Source organism: Neofelis nebulosa, chromosome 1 (assembly GCF_028018385.1).
Source record: "Neofelis nebulosa isolate mNeoNeb1 chromosome 1, mNeoNeb1.pri, whole genome shotgun sequence".
Classification (NCBI taxonomy): Eukaryota; Metazoa; Chordata; class Mammalia; order Carnivora; family Felidae; genus Neofelis; species Neofelis nebulosa.
In genome coordinates this window covers 92,436,772-92,458,239 of record NC_080782.1, presented here as the reverse complement: position 1 = coordinate 92,458,239, position 21,468 = coordinate 92,436,772, and the positions used below count along the sequence as shown (strand labels likewise).

The following is a 21,468-nucleotide window of genomic DNA, read 5'->3' as shown; positions in this document are numbered from 1 at the left end:
TTTTATCCAAGAGAAATAAAATTATAGCTATTTAGAAAAAAAATTTGTAAGAGTGTTCAAATTACCTTTATTCATTATGAAAGCTAAAAACCAGAAACAATCCAATTTCTCATCAACTAAAGGGCAGATAAACAAATTGTGGTATATTTCTATGAAATACTATTCAGGAATAAAAAGAAATGCATTCATGATATGTGTAATAACAAAGATAAGTACCAAACACACACACACACACACACACACACACACACACACACTATCATAACAATGGTATAAAGTCCAACAACAGACAAAATTAATCTATAATGATAGAAATCAAAAACACAGATGTTGGAGAGAGGAGGGGTAAGGATGGGATTTGACTTGAAACTTCATGGAAGAATATTCTAGGATTATGGAAATGTTCTATATCTTGTTTTAGGTAATGATTACATAGGTACACACAATTTTGAAAACTCATTGAACTACATAAACACATTAAGATTGTGTGCATTATTTTGCATTTCAATAACGTCTCTAAAAATTTCCAGTACCATTTTGTCATTATGATATATCAACGATTTTCATAAACCAAAAGAAGCAATATTGACCATTCCAACATAATAGTCTAATAACCCAAATTGAAAGTCATGAATACTCTGGTTACACAAATGCCTGTGGTGCTGTCTCACAGCTCTAGTGTGAGTAACATCCTATAATAACAAGCTTATGCAGAATCCTAACAAATGAACTTAATGTAGAATACATATAAACCAACTTCCCAAATGAGCAATGATGCTAAAGGAACGAAGTTTTAATTATAAATATGTATTAATAGGTCTCCTGAAGCAGTTTCCACCTTAATTTGTGGATTTTCAGCTTTAAAAAAGCACATAACAATAATATCTTTTTGCTTTACTGTACACCTTTGCAATCACTTAAAAAAAAGAAGAAAGAGAAAGAAAGAAAGAAAGAAAGAAAGAAAGAAAGAAAGAAAGAAAGAAAGAAAGAAAGAAAGAAAAAGGAAGAAAGAAAGAAAAAGAAAAGAAAAAGAAAGAAAGTGTTTAGGTTCCTGGAGTGCAACCAAATTATTCATCAATTCATTTTGCTTTAACTTCCTTTTGTAGGAGTCAGGGAACCACTGAACCATCTGAATAAGCTCTAAATTGTTGAACTCAAAAGACTCAGTGTATTCCTACAATTTCTTGAATTAAAAAAAAAAATGGTTTAACCCAGCTTCCAACTGCCTAAGTATAATTTTGTACTATTGAATGCTGTGGAGTAATGGTTTACATTTCTTGTATTGTCCAATGACCTATACATTAAGATTTCTATAATGCAGTTACATATGAAAAAGCTTACTTTCAGACTGACATACCAACGTAAATGAGCCCAAGAATTCACTGTTAAAGTTTGTATGCTCCAATTGCTCGGGCTTAGATTCCAGGCTTTGCTCATAGTAATTGCCTTCACAAACAAGTAATCCTGGAAGGGTTCTTCATGCCTCTTATTATCCCAAAGTCAATTGACTTTATTTATAACATATTCCCAATTAAAGTTAAATCAGCAACCTGAAACATCCAATTCTAGATTGGTTTACTATGCAGCTAGTACCAATGATACCATTTTCTATATTTCAAAGTACTTTTAAATTATGAGGAAGACAAAGCAAAATAAAGTACCCCTTTGGAAAGAATTAAGAAATGTTACTTCGCATTGATCTATGCCACCTCCCTAAGAACAGACATTTTTTTATCAGTAATTCTGCCTATATTTTGTTTTAGTTCTAAATTTGACTTTCAAATACATTTCATTTTAAAGCAATCACTATATGAAATCTGTTACTAACTAAAGATGTCATTTAATTTAGATATTTATTTTTCTAATTTACTTACTGTCTTTATTATTATAATAAAGTATTATAAATTTATATTTACACACACATTTGCAGTTACCATGGGGAGAAATCTCAATAACACAATTGCATTTTGGTGTTAGAATATAAGCTAATTCTTATATTGCGAGGTATTATCAAGGCATTTTTAATTCAAAAATAAGTTATGACTCATATATAATTTTGAAACTGAATTTTTTAGAAACAAAACAAAGCATGATTCTCTAGAATTAATTTTATAAAACTAGCTAAAATATTTTAAATAGTATCACTGCTACTATATTTAAGGACATTTGTATTAATTTCATTTTTGTGGACCGGCAGTTGGCCAAGAAGAAGCTGAAATTTGAGTTGTAGGAACATAGCAGGAGAGAAGATGACCCTGATTCCTTTAGAGGTGGCAATTTTCTCAGCAGCGTGAGAAAATGATTTAACTTTTAACTTTCTACATTTGCATGAATAAAAAAGAATTTTCTAAGCCAGCCATGCTAGGTGTCAGCTTAGGTTTGAAAAGAGCAGGTGAAATCACAGACATCTGGGGACATCAGATATGAATGTGCCCATGTTAACATGTAAGAGCTGTCCAGTGTCTCATCACCACCAATTAAGTTCTCACAATGCAGGGCCTGCTTAAAAATCAGATATGTCATCATTTCTTTGTGTGCTTATTTATGTTCCTTTTCCATACAGGTATAATCAAAAGTTTTCATAATATCTGGATATGTTCAGTAAAACACACAAAAACAAATGAGGGGGACATCAACACTAGCTGATTTTATAAAGGTATAGAAAACAAAGCAAGAATTTGGCTACCACCAAAACAGATGATTTATATGACAGTTTTCAGGTTCCAAAATCATTCCTTGAATATTGCTTCACTTTCATTTTGATCATAAGGAAACTAGGGCTTAGAGATTGGAGTTTGCTGACAGTCATAAGGCAAGTACTTGTTAGAGCCAGGACTGTCTTTTGATACCAAACTAGTCCACACTGCTACTACAGATGAAGAATTGTACAAACGTATGTCTACATGAGATTGTGTATGTAACCAATAGGAGGATTCTAATTCCATGATCTTCACCCTTTGGTGTTTTGCCTATTCAACATGCTAGATCATACGGCAAAAGGGACTTGGTAGATGCAATCAAGATTGCTAATCACCTGACCTTATCCTGAATCTGCATATTATAATTGTTCTTTTGTGAAGACATGCATACAATACCCCCCAAAAGTGTTTTAAATTGTGACTTGATTTGGAAATAATCCTTAATGTGTTTGCCCAATAAATTTCAACACTTTTAACCATGTAAACTTCATGTGGAATCCTGCTTGCTCTGGCAATCAGATGATTTTAGTTATAAACGTTGTTACTTTGAAAATAGGTACAAACAGACCTGGCAATCTTCTATCCTAAATCATTAATGTCTATTTCTAAATTCATCTGAACCACCTGATTCATTCTATAGGAAGCCATATTAGTTCTACACTAATCCATAAAACATATTTGTATATCTATACCTTATATTTTTTTAAAAAATTTTAATCTTTATTTATTTTGAGAGAGAGAGAGAGACAGAGCATGAGCAGGGGAGGAACAGAGAGAGGAGACACAGAATCCAAAGCAGGCTCCAGGCTCTGAGCTGTCAGCACAGAGCCCGACGTGGGGCTTGAACCCACAAACTGTGAGATCATGACCTGAGCCAAAGTCTGACACCTAACCGACTGAGCCACCCAGGCGCCCCTCTAAACCTTATATTTAACCTAAATGTCTTAAAGGAAAGTTTTCTTCCTCACCCCCCTCCAGAAGTGAGGAAGTAGTAAAATTCAATTCTTTAAAATGCAAATGGAATTCTTTTATTTTAAAACCTTTGGGCCAACATAAACTTAATTTTTATCCATTTTTTTGACATAAAATATTAAACCTGAACTGGCTGAAAGGCAAGACACAGTGAAGTTTTCTGAATACTAAGTACTGACCACAGAGACCACGAGTTGTGAATAAGCAAATTACAAAAAACTTCCAAGCTGTCAACTGCCTTATATACCATATTTACAATTGAGACCTATAAAGCCAAGTGTGAAGTAAAAACAACCTAAAATGTTTTAGAAGTTACTATTATAGGTTATAAATCAGTACACAACTTACAGTCTATATTCAGAGTAGAGAGTCAGTGCCACTAGGTGGGAAGAATATAAAGGAAGCAAAGACTTCCTAGTGGGGTAGGTGAAACTGAAGGATATTCTATTACAGATGATACCATAGACTATTTATGTCCCCCTCCCCCAAATCCATATTTTGAAACCTAATCCGCAATGTGATTGTATTTGGAGGTTGGGCCCTTGGGAGGTGATTGCGTCATGAGGGTAGAGGCCACATGAATAACATTGGTGCCTTCACTGAAAATAAGTCTGAGTGCTCCTTCACTCTGTCAACCATGTAATGACACAGTGAAAGATGGCTGCCTATGACACAGGAAACAGGCTCTCACCAGACACTGAATCTGCCAGCACACTGCTTTTGGATTTTCTAGCTTCCAGTACTGTGAGAAACAAATTTGTATTTTATAATCTACCCGGTCTATGGTATTTTTCTTACAGTAGCCCTAACAGACTAAGATAGTCAAATGCCCCAAAACACAATAATTTAAAATCAGAAACATAACCGAAATATATGTAACAGAAATTGAAAACTTGCCAAGCTCTGTTGATTGGCCATTTTGTCAGATCAATCCAGGTTCCCATCCCCTCCTTATACCATTCTCTTTTGGTATCCCAGGGTATCCAGGGTAACTGACCCCTTTATAGCAATAGCCAGAACCACAACTAAGAAAATAAAAAATACCTAATATTTATTGAAAGTTTATATTGCCAGGATCTACAAGCATATTACATGGGTTGTATCTTTTAATCATTACAATGACCGTGTTAGATTGTTCTTGCTTTATCCATACCCTACAGGGGAGGAAACAGGTTAGGTATGTACACCTAGGTATGTAAAAGGCTTCAGAATTAGTCAAGAGTTTATCCAGGATCCAACTCCCAGTCTATCTGATTCCATTCTCTTATCACATTATATTAGTATACCTGCAAATTATATCTCAGTTAAAAGACTGAAGTCCTCTTGATAAAAATAAAAACTAAAATAATAAATGAAAAAGATGATTGACACTCAATTCATTTATCAATTACTTTTTGTCATAGTTTGAGCCAAGCACTGTGCCTACAAAACTGGAGATACTAGTCCTCCTCTTCCTCCTCCCTATCATCTCCATCTTGGCCAAAGACATTGTTCTAAGCACTTAACCTGTATTAAATCCTGACATTAACTCTCGGGGTAAGATTATATTATCATCCTCATTTTATTTTATTTTTTTCTATCCCCATTTTATTTATTTTTTGAAAACCAAGGTTAGTCAACTGTTGAAGTTGAAAATCCTGATTCCTGAGCCTGAAACCTTTATCTTTTTAATGTTTATTTTTTATACTTTGTAGATATCACACACACACACTATATATATATATATATATATATATATATATATATGTATATATATATATACATATATATATATACACACATATATATATACACATATATATATAAAATGTATATGTATATATATGTAATGTTTTATTTTATATAAATAACTCTTCATATTTTAATGTTATATATAATATATGCTAACAAATTAGAAAATATTCTTAAATTATACTATTGTATCAGAATAGATAAATTTAACAGAAATGATAAATTATCAAAAATGGAAAAGGAATAACAAGTGCTCCATTCATTATGGAAGACCCTAGAAATAGTATTCACAAAGTACCCAACAAACAGATAAGATTGCTTAGTAGGTGAGTTATTCCAAAACTTTAAGAAACAGAAAAACTCTTAAAGTACTCCAAAGAAGAGAAGCTTTCTAAATAATTGTACAAGTATAGCATTTCCCTAGTTCCAAGCTTGATAAACATACCTCAAAATATCATTGATAAAAACAGATGTAAACATCCCAAGTAAAATATTACAAACCATATTTTGCTATATTTCTATGACATGCAATGATTAATAATTAAAATCCATAATTCATAAGTAATTTAATAATTAAAAATACTGTCCCACTAATAAAGAAGCAGCCCAGTAAGTGTCTGAACTGATGCAAATACATCATAGAATTTAGTGTATGATGAGTGCTTCATTTTCTAAGTTTTGGTAAGTTGTGTTGGGACACATAGCTAATCATCTGGTAGAAAAAGCAAAGGGCAATTCTTACGCACTTAAATTTATGCCAAAAGCAGAAATCATAAAGGAAAATATGGATATATTTTACAAAATAAGTTTAGCTGTTACATAACAAACATAATAAACACAGAGACAAATGAAACATGCTTTTAATATATACCTCACTTCCTTCATGTTTGGGGTGAAAAGTGAGGCTTGACATGAGCACCCTACATAAAAGTGAGATCCACTCCTGAAATCCCGACGCCCTTCTTTTAACCTACTAGACAATTTCCTTTGTTTATTCTCTAATCCCATCCATTTAACTCATTGAATTTAAGCTGTATCTGAGCAAGGTTTGCCGCCTGTTTTGTTCATTCTTGTAGTTCTATCACCCAAAACAGTTCCTGGCATCTATCTCTGCTCAATAAAAAGTTGTGGAATAAATAAATCATAAGACTATGTGTCGTGATCAATTTTATGGTTAAAAATATTACTTTCAGGTATTTTTTTAAACGTTTTTTTATTTATTTTTGGGACAGAGAGAGACAAAGCATGAACCGGGGAGGGGCAGAGAGAAAGGGAGACACAGAATCGTAAACAGGCTCCAGGCTCCGAGCCATCAGCCCAGAGCCTGACGCGGGGCTCGAACTCATGGACCGCGAGATCGTGACCTGGCTGAAGTCGGACGCTTAACCGACTGCGCCACCCAGGCGCCCCTACTTTCAGGTATTTATTCATTGAAATGTCTCTAAATATAGACACCAAATGACACAATTATGGCTTTCCTTCAATGAGTGTATACTTATCAGTTCAAAAATAATTAAAACTTTAGAGTAAGTATGAGGAATTAATTGCCCCTCAAAAAAACTGCCAAATGTTCTTTCTTATCACATAAAAAGGAGCAAAGCCTTAGATTTTATAAGTGACTGCATACAATCCTTTTGTATATATACCTTTTCCAGAAAGACGTGTTTTCAGAGCTTTCAGGCTAGCAGTGGAAATCACACAATTATTGAGGTCACAAGCACACAAATAGTTTTAGAACCACTGAGGCTTTTAAGAAAGGAGAAGTATACTTGCCCAAAGGGGAATAAACAGCAGTTAGCTGTGACATAAAGATTGTCATCACATACAAAAAAACTCTAAACAGAGCTTTGGGCTCCTGGGCAGACACAGCTTCCTGGGGCTGTCTTTTCCCCTCTGCCAAGTACATCTGGGTGTAGCAGGTGTGACTGCATGGCAGGAGGAGGGAAAGAAGTTATGGTTGAAGGAAAGTTATTGCTGGTGGAGCTTATGGGAGTCATCCCCCAGGCACTGTACAATTAGTAGATCAAAGGGCTACCTGCAACTCCTCCACCTGACAATTTAAACCACCACCAAGTGCTTTGATTTTGTTGCACATAGTTTTCGTGTCAACCCTTGATAATAAAATGAAAAACTAGAGCTTACTGTCTATCTTCCATATACAATTACAACTATTTTATTGCAATATGATAATTTAAGGTAAAACCCAAATCTTGCTTTTAAAGTGTTTATAAATTAGACAGCTATGGAAACAAGTAGGTCATTTATTTAGTCTGCTCTTAGAGTTTGCCACTACTAAAGTATTTATTGCCTTCTAAAAGTGTATCACTTGTGCCATAAATTACAGGTCAATGCATCAGTGCTTCAAGCAGATAAGAATTTATTAAATGAGTTAATGGGTCTATCAAAGGAACACATTTTTTTTTTTAACCAGGGGAAGATTTATACACCAACACAGTTGTTTTTAATTCATGTTTTTCATTCATCCCTGAAGGGGCAAATTTAGCCAACAAATAGGAAGTGCCTAGTACATATAAGGCACCATGGTTGGAGCTGGATATACACATTAGGGAACAAAACATATGCTTTTCCTGCCTACATAGAGTTTACAATACATTCGGAACAGGAAATGAAATAAATAAGTTATGAAGTGACTTTATAGCTATGATTTTTTAAAATGCCATAATTAAAAAAAACAGTGACAGAGAATAATGACAGTGGTATATGTGTACATGTTGGAGCATTGGTAACTTGGATAAGGTTATCAGAGAGATTCTCTGAGGTTGTTCAGTTTAAACTGAGCAATGAAGTGGGAGAAGAAAATGGCAACATTTAGGAGACAAAAATAAATGCAGAAATAGAAAAACTACAGAAATAGAGTTAGATGGTAGTTTCAACAAGATAATGAATGCTTTAAAGACCCAAAAGGAAATATATATGCAAAAAAGAAAACTAAGGGTAGGATTTGTTGCATATAATTTAGCAGATTTTGCATATATATATATATGTATATGTATATATATATATGTGTGTGTGTATGTGTGTGTATTATATAAAAATACCAGTAGATAGCCTAATAATATAATTTGCAGGAAATGAAGTTAGGTTACTTTGTGATTCTATGGACAGAGAATACATCATATAATAGTAATAAAAGTTATACTAAATTCAAAATGAAAAAGAAAGGAAAACTCCAGTGAAGGCAAAAGGAAAACAAAATTATGAAAAAAAAATAATGGCACAGATAAATATTATTTGGCAAAAAGTGGTCTGGTAGAAAAAACAGCAAAACAAGAGATGAAAATTAAGAATGTATTTGCAAAATTTGAAAGGACAGACTAAAGCGTGTGGCATCATTTAAGGAAGGCGCATCCCTGGAATTCTCTGTTGGCTTTTTGGCAAGCCTGTTGAATAAATACGTAGGCTACTTGGAGAGATTCCAAATGAAACAGCTAAAATGATGAAAGGAATGGCTTACAAGGACAGATTAAAGGAAGAAATATGTACAACTTTAGCATGTCAGGAACTAAAGAAGAAACATTATGGTTTACAAATATTTGAAACATGTAAATTTGAGGAAAAAGAATTCTTTGTGTGCAAGGTTGCACAATTTTGAGTATGCTGAAAAGGAAAAAAGAAATATTCTCCAAGTAATAATGTTGTTTTCCAGGAAAAACCATTTGGACAAATGATCCAAGGTGGGTAAGGATTAAGACCAGCAAGCAGACATAGACATTCCCAGTAACCTAAACTATGCAAACCTCAAAACACATAGAGGCCCATCTGGATAGGACAAAGTAGGTCACGACACAACTGCAGAAATCTTCCTATCTCCCAGATGTGCCTTGAATTTAAAAAGGATCCTTCCCTGTATCTGGGGTTTTCTCTGTAATTGTGCTATAGTGAAGTAAATCCTGAACTTGGGTCTATAAGTCTGAGTGCTGACCACTTACCCTATTGTCATTTATATCCTCATCTGCCCATAAGGTTAATAATAACCCCCCAGATGGTTGTGAGGTTTAAAAGAGCTGTTGCATATGAAAACATATTGTATGTGCTTAAAAGCAATGCTTTGAGCACAACACGTCAAAAGCTGTAGTATGAAGACTGTCAAAAAGCATGATGCCTGGGACTAGGCCATTATATCTGTCTTCCTGGTCTAGGAGAAATCCACTCTCCTCTGAGTCACTGTTTACCCACAGCGTTCTTAATTGGATACTGTTTTCTCTCCCAGAGATTCTAGACCTCAGATGCGGCATTACTCTTTCCCACTCTTCAAAGCAACTTACTGAACATGCTTTCTCCTTCCTTTCAAATAACAAAACAAAAACAAAAACAAACAAACAAAACCCCACCTGGGTTTAATTTCATGTAACAGATAACTATTTCCCAACACTATACCCTTATTATTATAGTTATCTCCTGATTGCTGCACTATATCCCCTCATTCCTTGAAAATTTCTGTTCCTGGTTCACTGTCATTCTCTCCAACATTTTTTTCTTGTGTAACTTTTCGGGATTTCAATACCCACATAATTTTTTTTTTTTTTTTACAACATGCATTGACTCTTTTATTCTAAGGATCTTGTCTTCAATCCTCGCTCAACCATAACCCCTATGATGATGTTCCCAAATTTATAATTATCAATAAATTGCAATTCCCATATGATTTTGGCGGTGCCCATGATATTTCCCATAATATCACTTTCTATCTTTCTTGTTCATTCCCTTCAAGATGTGGAACTCGACTTTTCAGCTACATCAGGATTTCTGGAACTCGACTTTTCAGCTACATCAGGATTTCTAGCAGGTCCAATACCTTCTGATAGGACTCCAATTTTCTTAGTTGCAAAGATGTGAATGAGACTTTGGAAACTATCTTAGTTTGGGACTTAATGAAGCAAAACTGATAAAAGCACCTGGCCTGAGAAATTCATAAATGGTTGAATACCTCTTAAAATGGAAAACCACAGAGACCAGGCTGGGAAAGAAGAGAGATAAGTAAGACTAAAAATTAGAGTGGTGACAAAAGTGAGTTTGTGGGAGTAAAAGACAAAGAAAAGTAGAAAGACAGATAATTCTGGTGAGATAAAGTCTGAGAAATTTAAAGTACTGTTAGCTGAGCCAATCATGTGATGAGAAAATCCATTGAACAGCATTGCCAGTAGGTAACTAAACACGGAGATGGGAATCATTAGTGTTGGGAACTTCCAGGAAGTTTAATACCAGAATGTTAAAAGGGTCACAAGTTCATGCATGAAAGATTTTAAGGGGACAAATGTTAGAGAAGAAAGAAGATTCTGAAGCCATTGAAAAGTTCAGGATGTCATGATAGTTGGTAACAGGCTCCCTTAGAGAAACAAGGGGTATTATAGGCTAATGGAAAGAAAGTGTTTGTTGGAATGAGAAACAGGTTCTAACAGTCTTTGAAAAAGCAATAGTATAACAACTCCTCCTTCTCATCTTGTGAATCCAACAACTGAGGGGGAAAAAAAAGAGAGAGAAAAGTATGTTGGACCCAGAATATGTAGAGTCAAGTTCAAACTCTGTCACTGATTGCTTGAATTACAGATCATGTGACTTTTTGAACCTCAGCTTCCTTTTGTGTTCAACAAAGGCTTCTTGGGGTGCCTGTGTGGTTCAGCTGGTTAAGCATCTGACTCTTGGTTTTGGCTCACCCGGTTTCCCGAGTTCAAGCCCCGCATTGGGTTCTGCACGGCTGGTGCAGAGCCTGCTTGGGATTCCCTCTCTCTCTCTCTCTCTGCCCCTCCCCCACTTGCACTGTGTCTGTCTCTCAAAATAAATAAGTAAACTTAAAAAAAAAAATGTCTTCTCTGCTCATGGTAACTAGAATGGAGATGGAAATGCTTAAGAAACTTTATTGTTTTATTATTTTACAAGAATAAATATAATATATGGGGGTCTATTTAAACTATTAAATATTGTACATCTGTACAATGTTATTAATAAGGACATCTCATACTAATTGGTGCAATTTTTATCATTTTGTAAAATGTTGAAAGTTAATCCAATTCTGGTTAAAAAATAATAAATTGTCTTTTAGTTGAATGCTAAACCAGAAAATAGCATTTTCTTTCTTTAAAAAAATGTTTATTTATTTTGAGAGAGAGAGAGAGAAAGAGGCAGAGAGAGGGAGACAATCTCTGTGCTGTCAGTGCAGAGCCTGATGTTGGGCTCTAACTCACAAACCAGGAGATCATGACCTGAATCAAAATTAAGAGTTGGACACTTAACCAACTGAGCCACCCAGGTGCCCCAGAAAATATATTTTTCTAGCTGATGGTTTGAAACCACTTGGTGCTTTTGTTTGGCTAAAATTTGTTAATGGGGTCACAGAAAAGTAAAATTAAATGAGGATGGGATGTAAGGCAAATTAAATACCTTCATTAAACTAGCAGAAATAAAAATCTTATTAACCTTTAAAATCACTTCGTCCTATATTCTGTATCTGAAAATTACAGAGAAAGTGTAGTCTTACGTATCATATCAAGTAACAATGAAACAATGTAGAGGAACAATGGAATCCTAGAAAACCAAAAAAAAAAAAAAAAAAAATATATATATATATATATATATATATATATATATATATATATATCATAGTGCAATAAAATTGAATGGCAAGACTGAAAAAAAATGAGTTTGAATTACTTCCCAAGTGTTCTTCTTTTCCCCACCTTTGCTATTCTTCCTGGTGATGCATGATTCTGAAAGACACATTAACTCTTTCTGACCAAAAAGAACATACTCTAAACTTTATTTCTGAATACAAAAAGAGGTATGACATGTTACCAACTTAAATTAGAACACTGTAAAAGTACTGTCTAGAGAAGAAATACAATTTACCATTTCCAAAATATCTACCAGTTAAATAGTAATAGATATGAAGTGTGAGCTTTATAAATAAAAGGATCATTTAACAAACTATCTCCATGATAGACAGGACGTGTCACTCACTGAAACAGCATGCTTTAGTGGTTAAGAGAGCAGGCTCCAGATTTAACCTGGATTCTAATTCTAACAACTTACTTAGTAGCTGTGTGACCTTGGGAAATTATTTAACCTCTATATCTCCATTTATGTAAATAGTAACAGTACCTGTGCCTCAGAGACTTGTAAGAATCAAAGTGGTACTTAGAATAGTGGAACATATAGCATGATCCCTATAAATACTAGACTTGTTAACTGTATTTAAGAAAGATATCAGAATGCATGCCTGTTTCAAATTGTCTAACAAGATGCTTAAAACTGACTGGTGGCAGTCCCCAAGTAAAAAGAAGAAAAAAAAAACTGATACTTGAAAAAATATTGTTTCTGGGTCAAAATTATGTCAGCTGGAAATGTCAGAACCTTGTATTTAACAAAGAAATGTATCACTTAGAGGTAACTTTTCTTCTAACTGAAGATGCATAACAGCCATAAAAAACACTTTACATTTTGCCTGTATGTTAATATCACATTTTTAACAATGCTCTTGCAGGAGCACTGAGAAGCTCAAAGTATGCTCATTCCACAACACAGATTGTAAAAAATGGTTAAATAAGAAACAAAGCTTTTAAAGTTTCTGAAACTACTTTTGACACATTGTTTTTCTGTAAAAGACAAAGCGCTGTTTCAAATGTCTGGGGACTTCATAAGAACACTGATGCGCAGGGGCAGGAAGAGCTCCATTCATTTCCATGTATATTGAGTGTTTGTTTTAGGTTGTTGTTGTTTAGTTGGGTTGTTTGTCCTGCCTGCCACCATTGTAAATTCTGGCTTTATAGGAAACACAAAACATGAAACAAGAATTTGGAGTATAAATACTAAAGCATTTTGAATGGTCATTATTAGCTTGATACTTGTCCATAGCTGATAGCTGAAAAAAGTTAGTGCTTACAAAATTAAACTAGTGAAAGAAAAAAAAGTTGAATAAACAAGGTAAAATGAAAGTTCTAACTGGCATTAGGAGAGAAAACTGTGAAGGGAGAAGGGCAGGAAAGATATGAGCACAGATGAAGGACTAATGCCTGTAGAGGGCAGACATTACTGGGAGGGAGTCGTCAACTTATTTCAAACAAAAATATTCTCCACTGTTCCCATCTGACTCTTTCATTATTTTCTGCTCGAGAGTCATGAGTCCATTTTACTCTGGTTGTCTTCATATAATCTCTGGTATCAGTAAAATGTGAATGGTCATCGTGACCTCAGTATAGCAAGAAAAGGCTCAAAAGGATGATTCTGCGTTCCCCAAATTAAAAACTTCATCAAATACAAAGCATAAACCTTAAAGAATGTGTGATGGCCTAACCTCATTGAGAGGTTAGCTTCAAATCAACACAATGTCATCTAACATGAGATTAAAACCCTGGCCTTTCCATGTATGGACTGTTATACTACATTAAATTGTTCTTCAAAAAAAAAAGATCAATCAGTTTGATGCAGTCGTGTTTTAGAAAAGAGAAAAAGAAAGCTAAGACATGGACTCAATCTTTTTTCACCATAGCAACAATCACTTTCAAAAGTGCTTTAGCACTTGGAAAAAGCCTTCACTTAAATTCTTGTACGTAAATCCTTCATTCTGCTCCATGCACTATTAAATCTCTTGTTGAACAAATCCTATGCAGTTAGTATCACTATAAGAATGCATATTTTGAAACAAAATAATGACACATTTTCTCTTAAAATATAACCCAATAATTGCATGACATCTTATCTGCACTCTGAGGTCTACTTCTTTTGCACAGCATTGAGTCTTGTGTTTCCTAAGAGTTTCATTCATTGTTTTAGTGAAAAAGTATCAGTACAAAATATATGATAGCATATTCTCTGGAATGATGGGAAAATAGCATATTAAACAAGCAAATTCCTCAGATATCTGTCTCTTTCACCATTGAGTAGGTTTTCTAAGCTTAGTTTTGACAAAATCTCTTCAATACATGCATTCCACTGCTTTTATACCCCCAGATATTGAACATATTGCTGTGAGTCTTTGTCTAAGATGCAAAGCCAATATTGGCACCAATTATTAGAATGTTCTCTCACACACTAACGCCTTTTAGCCTTTATACTTAGCCCCTCCCCCTGGTAAATGTCCCTCATTTTTTTACACTGTAAGATATCACTGCTTTTGCAGAGACTTTTTCAGCCCTGTTTCTAATAGCTGCCATGGTTTTTTGTTCTGATTAAGAGTGACCTATCACCTCATATGCCTTTCATTTTCTGGATCCAGTTTATAGAAAGCCTTGGAACTTAAAAACCAAGAGACTTTTCTATATGATCTAAGTACTACATGTATTCTCTATCTTAGGTGGTCTGGAGTTTTTGATGTTTTCTCCTAGTTTCTCAACTATGTGCTACAGGCAAGGCAAGAGACTTCTCTACAAGTAGGATGGATATAAATTATTACCCAGTTGATAGTTTCAGGCAGGACAAATCCAGGTATTAAATGTAAAGTTGGTTTATAATTAAGATCCTGACAAACTTCCATGTATGTTTTAGACCTCAGGATTTAGTAATAGAGGCTTCCCACAATGATGCGTTTTCCCCTTACACACACAAAAAAAGTAAATTGAAAACTGCACACCACTTTGGTGAGTTGAAGCCTCTTAATAATGAAGACAGAATTTTATAGTGGATGTTGTGCCCCAGTTGCTATCCATCAAGGAAATGTTGGGGAGGCAGGAGGAAAAGAGGAGAAAGATGCAGGGGCAGAGAAATGAAGAGAATTTTCATATTAGGAGGACTGACACAGGTTACCACTGAAGACAGATAGCTTGGCATGACACAAGCTGATACACCTCATCAGCTGTACAAGAACCTGAAAGAACCTGCAGAAATGGTGTAATGGTGAATCTGTAACCAGGTGAAAGGCTATATCAGCAGATGCTAGAACTAATTTGTAAGGAATGTAATCATTTAAGGATTAATTAAAAATAAATAAATGATATCAAGTCACTAATAGCTAGCGATACATAACAGGAACACATATAAGGGTTAATAACTGGCTTCAGTGGGTTATGACAAAACTTTATCATGTCATTTGGTCTCTTTTGGCCACATGACTTGTTATTTAGACACTTGCAAGCTCCAGGAAACATATACTTCACCATCATGATTAAAAAAAAAAAAAAAAAAAAGGTAACTAACCATGTCTTATCAGTTCTATAGATGTATATAAATATACAGGTGAACATATATCCACACAAATCACAACAACAGAATTTCTATTTATAAAACTTAGAGCTGGTATGGAGGCTATGCTTAAAAGTATGCTAAACCATTCAGTGATAATTGTTTTCCTGCAAGTACCTTATAGCTCTATGTGCATGTCCTTGGATGGTACTCAAGAGACCCCTGAAAAATAATGGTTCAACCTAGACATGCACTTGTTAGTGGCTGAGTAACTCTGTTTCTAAGTTAAAAAAAAACTGTGGTAAAAGAAGTAGGTTCTTACAACTCACCCTCCTTCCCTTTTTCAGGGGATCAATGAAAACTAATAACATCAGTTTCATACACAGCAAAAAGTCACTTTACATGAATTTGCAGATTCACCTTTACTGGTTTGCTTATTTTATTTTTTCCATCTTTCCTTTAAAAGATCTCCATTGATTATCCTGACACCTGCTGGCAGGTGATCCTGGTCTGCTTTTCCCTTCAACAACTTCCTCAAATCAAAGACTTTTTAGAGGAATTTTCAGTGACAACTAAGTGGTAATTTATTCAGTTTAAGTATTTATAGTACTTAATTTCTAGCATTATCACATAACCATGAGAACAATTTCAATACTTATTCTACTCCACATGGGTAACCGTTTGACTTTTTGTATACAAATACATGTTTGTTTTGATTAACCAAAAGTTATTATAATCATTACATGGGCTATGATTAAACAAACAAACAAACAAACAAAAACATGCCTGGCATCTTCCTTACAACCCAGATGAGAACTGAAAAACAGAAATGGCTTGGTTTTGGTTTTCTACTCTTTTCTTAATAATAATGCAGTGTACAAACTACTTAGGAAATAAACCCCACTATGTAAAAAGTAAATTGATTAGCTATGAGAAGTCATACCATTAATTACATATTTACAAGATTTGCTATCTATTTCTCACTACCTACTCATTATGATTTACTCTGGCGTGAACTGAGTTCTAAACCCTGCACTGTTTTATGGTTTTGTTTGTTTGTTTGGCAAGAATATGATGAACCTACTACATCATGTATCATATTCAAAGCTACTGCACCTGAAAGTGTACTCAGTAAACAACAAATGCCAGAATTACTTTCTTAGGCTTTATAAAACTTTTGGATCAGGCAGGTTTTTGTTTTTTTTTAACTGTACACAAATGATAAGATATACAGTCCATCTCAACTCAAAACTCTTCAAAAAATTAAAAGTTTTAAATTAAAGTACCTAAGTAAAAGTTTTATCTTAATATCAATAAAATTAAGACTCTAATTTAGACTCTAAGGACTGCCGAACTTCTATTTTGTAATGATTTTGAGTAACCAAGCTATTTTATATTTACTCATGTATATTTTATCCCCTTACTTTACATTCCTATAGTTTTGTGAGAAGGAAAAATCACATGTATCTGGCAATAAAAGGAAACTTTATGAAAATATTTACTAAAAATATCTTAGATCCTGAATACATGTTTTATATCAACATTAGTCTTTAAATATTTGAGAAAAATACACGGGAGTTTTAGAGAAGAGTACAGAAGTGAAATACATTAGCCCGGTTTTGGAGACCTTTGTGACTTCAAGACTATAGAAGGAAGAATGTAGTACTTCAAATTTTAACCATTAATTTTTATTATTATAAATCTAAATGTGTTCCCCAAAATATGCATATTTAAAACAAAACACATCTCAATGCTATGGAAACATTCCAAGAATAATGAAAAAAGCTTTTTAAGTACCAGAGAGGGAAAAAAAGTGGATGTATCATGAAAGTGCAGGGCATGGCCAATATTTTGCATTACTGTCAAACTGTCACAGCAGAATACTTTATCTTCCCTTAATTATTATTTTTAGTTCAACCGTTTAAAATTACCCTTAGGTGTTACAGCTGGCATTTGACTTAGCATTTATTTTTAAAGTACAGAAATTACAGTCATGTAAATTGAGAAACAAAGACACTAATGTGTGACACATTTTAAATACAAAATACAAAACAAAAAAACCTGTTAATTTCAGTATCAATATTGCTATACTAAATCATAGAAGCATAGTGTTATTATCTTGAGTGAGATTCTTCAGGTACTAATTTATTCTCATGTAGAGTAACTAAAATTCACCATTGATAAAAAAAAAAGGAAATTCAAATGCCAATGATTCATAGTATTTAGGACATGTCTAGACATTTTTAGACAGTGCCATTTGCTTAAAGACTTCAGGCACCAACTGCAGGCACAGGGACAGATTGCATAAGATGTCACGTGCTTGCTGCAACTGTATGCATGTTATTGGATTTTTCAGAGCAACCCATAGCGATGAATAATTTAAGAGTTAATAAAATATTCACTCTGACTGATCCATTGGTTTAATTTTAAAATAAAAACTACTAATAAAAGAAATTACCAAATCCCAATCATTAATGCACGTAAACTGCAGCCCACACAGGGAAACACCAATTTCTAAAAGGCTACATTAGATAAACGATGTCTGGGGAGGGAGGATGCGAGGGAAATTCCCAGTGTTAACACTGGCTTCAATAAGTTTACTCAAAGTTTAATTGTTTGGAGCTGTCACGCAAGCTGCACTCTGCCTTCTGCTGGGCTGAGGGGGACTATATTAGAAAGGTGCAAGTTCATCCAAAAGAGGCCATTGAAAACGGTCCGTTTCTCTCCTTAAAGCCCTCTTTCCTTCTAACCATGGGCTGGCTGAAAAAAAAAAAAAAAAAAAAAAAAAAGGAGCAGTCTACTAAAGAACATGGAGTACACCGCTGCCCGATGGTTGTCTGGGAGCGGGAAAGGAGAGGCCCGGCAACATCACCGTGGCTGGTTTGCCTCGCGCGGTAAGCAGTGCCCTAGGCGCGGGTATCTTTAGAAGGCAGAACTGCGGGCTGCATGGAGCCGGGACTCACCGCACCCCAGGGTTCCTGCAACCAGACCCTGCGAGGAGAGCGCGGCCACGCACGCTAGACACGTTATCTCCTCCTCCACCCCCTCCGCTCTCCACCTCGGCTCGGGGACAGATGGTGGCTGCGGTGGCAGGGTGTAGGTGCGTGTGACTGGGTGAATGTGTGTCTTGGTGTGTGGGGTGGGAACGGAGGCGGTGAAGGGAGGAGGAGACGATTGTGCCTGCGGTTCTTCCCTTCGCCTTCCTGCTAAGGGAAGAAAGTGCAGAAGGAATCCAGATGGGAAATAAGAGAAAGGAAAATGACAGTGGTGGGAGCACTACCTTTACCCTATCGCCTGGGAACTCGGCTGAGCAACTACAAAGGCATTACCATCCCTTCACCTTCAGTGGAGTGGCTGCTTCTGCCTGATAACTGGAAGGGCAATTTGTAAACGCTGGCAAGGCACACACCTACACACACGCCTACACACGCTGGGGAAAATAGCCACCTTCTGGGGGAGGGAGGGAGGGAGGCCCAGGCAAAGCTCGGCCACGGATCGCTGCCGGCAGGGCAGCCGAAGGCCTCCAGGAACACCAGGCTTCTTGGGCAAACAGTAGCCCGAGAGCCCACGATTTTTCTGGGAAGCAAATGGATGGATGCATGGATGGTGCGTGTGGAATACTCGTGTAGTGTTTAATTTCAAATGGATTCGAGTCAACGCTTTTAATTCAACTATCCTTTTTGAGAGGCACAGCGTTTTAAACCCTGTAGTGCACTCAGCTCTCCACCTGAAGCAGCCTGCTAAGGGTTGTTATCACCCTCGGACCCCTCAGAAGGGGCATTCTCAACCCGTGAGCGCCGAAGGGGGCCAGGACCCCCTTGAGCGGTCTCTCCAGGGCCCCTGCCTCTCCTCCTGCCCTTTTCCAGCGCCAACTTGAGCCTGGACCCGCGACCCGCGCAGTGACGCGCGGCTAGAACAAGGGTTCGTATTGACAAGCCACCCTTCGCAAAGGACCTGAAATTCGTCTATACAACTCACTAGGAGACTCCTCGGAGTCCTGTAATAATACTAATTATTTTTATTTTATTTTATTTTATTTTATTTTGCAGTCTGATTTATTTCACACAAGTCATGGAAAGCACAACCAGACCCGCTCTTACAACTTTTCTGCTCTTGGGCGGGGGAGCGAGGATGTTTCGCACTGCGAGATTGTCCATGACCACGAGTTACGCTTGCACCCGGAGGGAGTGCTGAGCCAAGCTCGGAGCCCCTGAGGTTAGGCGAGAGGTAGGTTCCAGGGTTTTTTCTGTGACCGACGCAGCGAGTTCGGGGTGGGGAGGCAGGAGAAAGCCCGACTGATTAGTCAGATCCGCCTCCACCTCACCCACCTCCAGAACTCCCAGGGCCAGGTTCGGATTTGCAAAGCGCGCAGCCCGGGCCCACTTTGGCAGAACCGCACCCGGGAGCGGACCGCCATGCGGCTCCCCAGCCCCTTCCCGTTTCAATCAGATGACGCCCGCACGCTCGCCTCCCGGCCCGGGCCCCCATGGAAGCCCCGCCCGTCGCCCGTGGCTGGCATCACTGGCATTGCCCAGGGAGGTTCGCGCAGTGACCCCGTTGGCCGAGTGAGCCGAGGAGCCTCTGGTTCCCCGGAGCGCCGTTCCCTGCCGCCTGCCCCAGTCCCCGTCTTTCCTCGATCTCACCTCGGTCCCCCCGCACCCTCTTCCCCCGCTCAGCCCCACGCACTCCGCTGACTTTGCCAGCACTTTTCCGAGGCACCTAGGGCGCGCCGCCGCCTCCGTACCGCCCGCGGCGCTCGCCACCCCTGGCGCGCCCCGGGGACCGCCTCCAGCGCCCTGCGCGGCATTTCCCAAGGGACTTCAGCCCGTCCCGCACCTTGCAGCCCGGGCCCCGCCGCCTCACCTTTGCAGAACTGGGGGACACTGAGGCTGAGCCCGATCAAGAGCCAGGCGGCCACCGAGCGCTTCATCATTCTGTCTCCCGGACGTGACCCCGGCTGGTCAGGGGTCGTAACGGAGGGCAGTGTCGCTGAGGTGGCACCGCAGGGCAGCGGCAGACCCCGCCCCTGGCAGAGAATTCAAGAAGACGTCTTCTGTCCGCAGCACTACCTTAAACAAATTCTTGAAGAGGACGAGAAAGAGTGGCGACCAAAGAGAGGAACCACTCTTCCCCTTTTGCCTGCGCTCCGGCGCGAAGAGGTGGGCGAGCTCCGAAGAGCCGCTGGCGGGCTCAGCCTCCGCTGCGGGTGGGTCCCGACTGAGGCGCTGCGGGCGGGGCGGGGCGGGGCGCGGGTTCCCGCGGCGGCTCCGGGTCACCCGCGCGGGTGGACGGGCAAACGGTGCGTTCGGCCCGCTCAGCGCTCGCCGCCGCAGCTGCGGGGCTTCTGACTTGGGAGAACAATGAAGCGTGAGCTAGCGGGGAGCCAGCCTCCGGCCGGGAGCGCACTGTGTACAAACAGAGGCGGCGTGCGTGTGAGCCCGAGCTTCGCAGCCGCCGCGCTCCCCGGGTGCCTGCCCGCCCCACCCGCCTCCCGCCTCCCCTCTTATTCCCTCCCCCAGTCTTCCCCTCTTTCCTCCCTCTCTTCTCCCTCTCTCTCTCTCTCTCCCTCTCTCCTCTCTCTCTCTCTCTCTCTCTCTCTCTCTCTCTCTCTCAGGTGGCTCCTTCTGCTGGAAGAGAAAAGGGACACACAACTGCAGCCACACCCTGGCACCTGCCACCACCTCTAAAGTTCCTACATTGCCTGTGCCTTCCCTGCACACGCTGGAGACTGTAGAGTTAAGGGAAGTACCTTGGGGTCCGAGATACTCTCGGTTCCAGCACTGACTTTACAATTAACCACGTTAAAGATGCCCCTGAAGTCCCGTTCTCAGTATAGCCAGGAAAAGAAGTTAAGAAATTTTGAAAAGTGACTCTTGGGGCACGAAGCTACGTTAGAAATGGAACCCTGTAAAGTGAATTGCCCAGATCCTCAGAA

The 21,468-nt window shown here is 38.0% G+C and overlaps 1 protein-coding gene across 2 annotated transcripts in view; it reads right to left on the bottom strand.

The window, feature by feature from the left end:
* EDIL3 (EGF like repeats and discoidin domains 3) overlaps window positions 1–20,993 on the bottom strand; it is a 426,671-nt gene extending 405,678 nt beyond the window's left edge. The window contains exon 1 of one of the 2 annotated variants that reach the window (XM_058727809.1): window positions 20,397–20,993. In XM_058727809.1, the coding sequence (XP_058583792.1) occupies window positions 20,397–20,466 (70 nt within the window). In that variant the 5' untranslated portion in view covers window positions 20,467–20,993. The remainder of the gene's footprint in view (window positions 1–20,396) is intronic. The other variant, XM_058727800.1, reaches the window with a different exon arrangement.
* Between the last annotated feature and the right edge of the window lie 475 nt (window positions 20,994–21,468).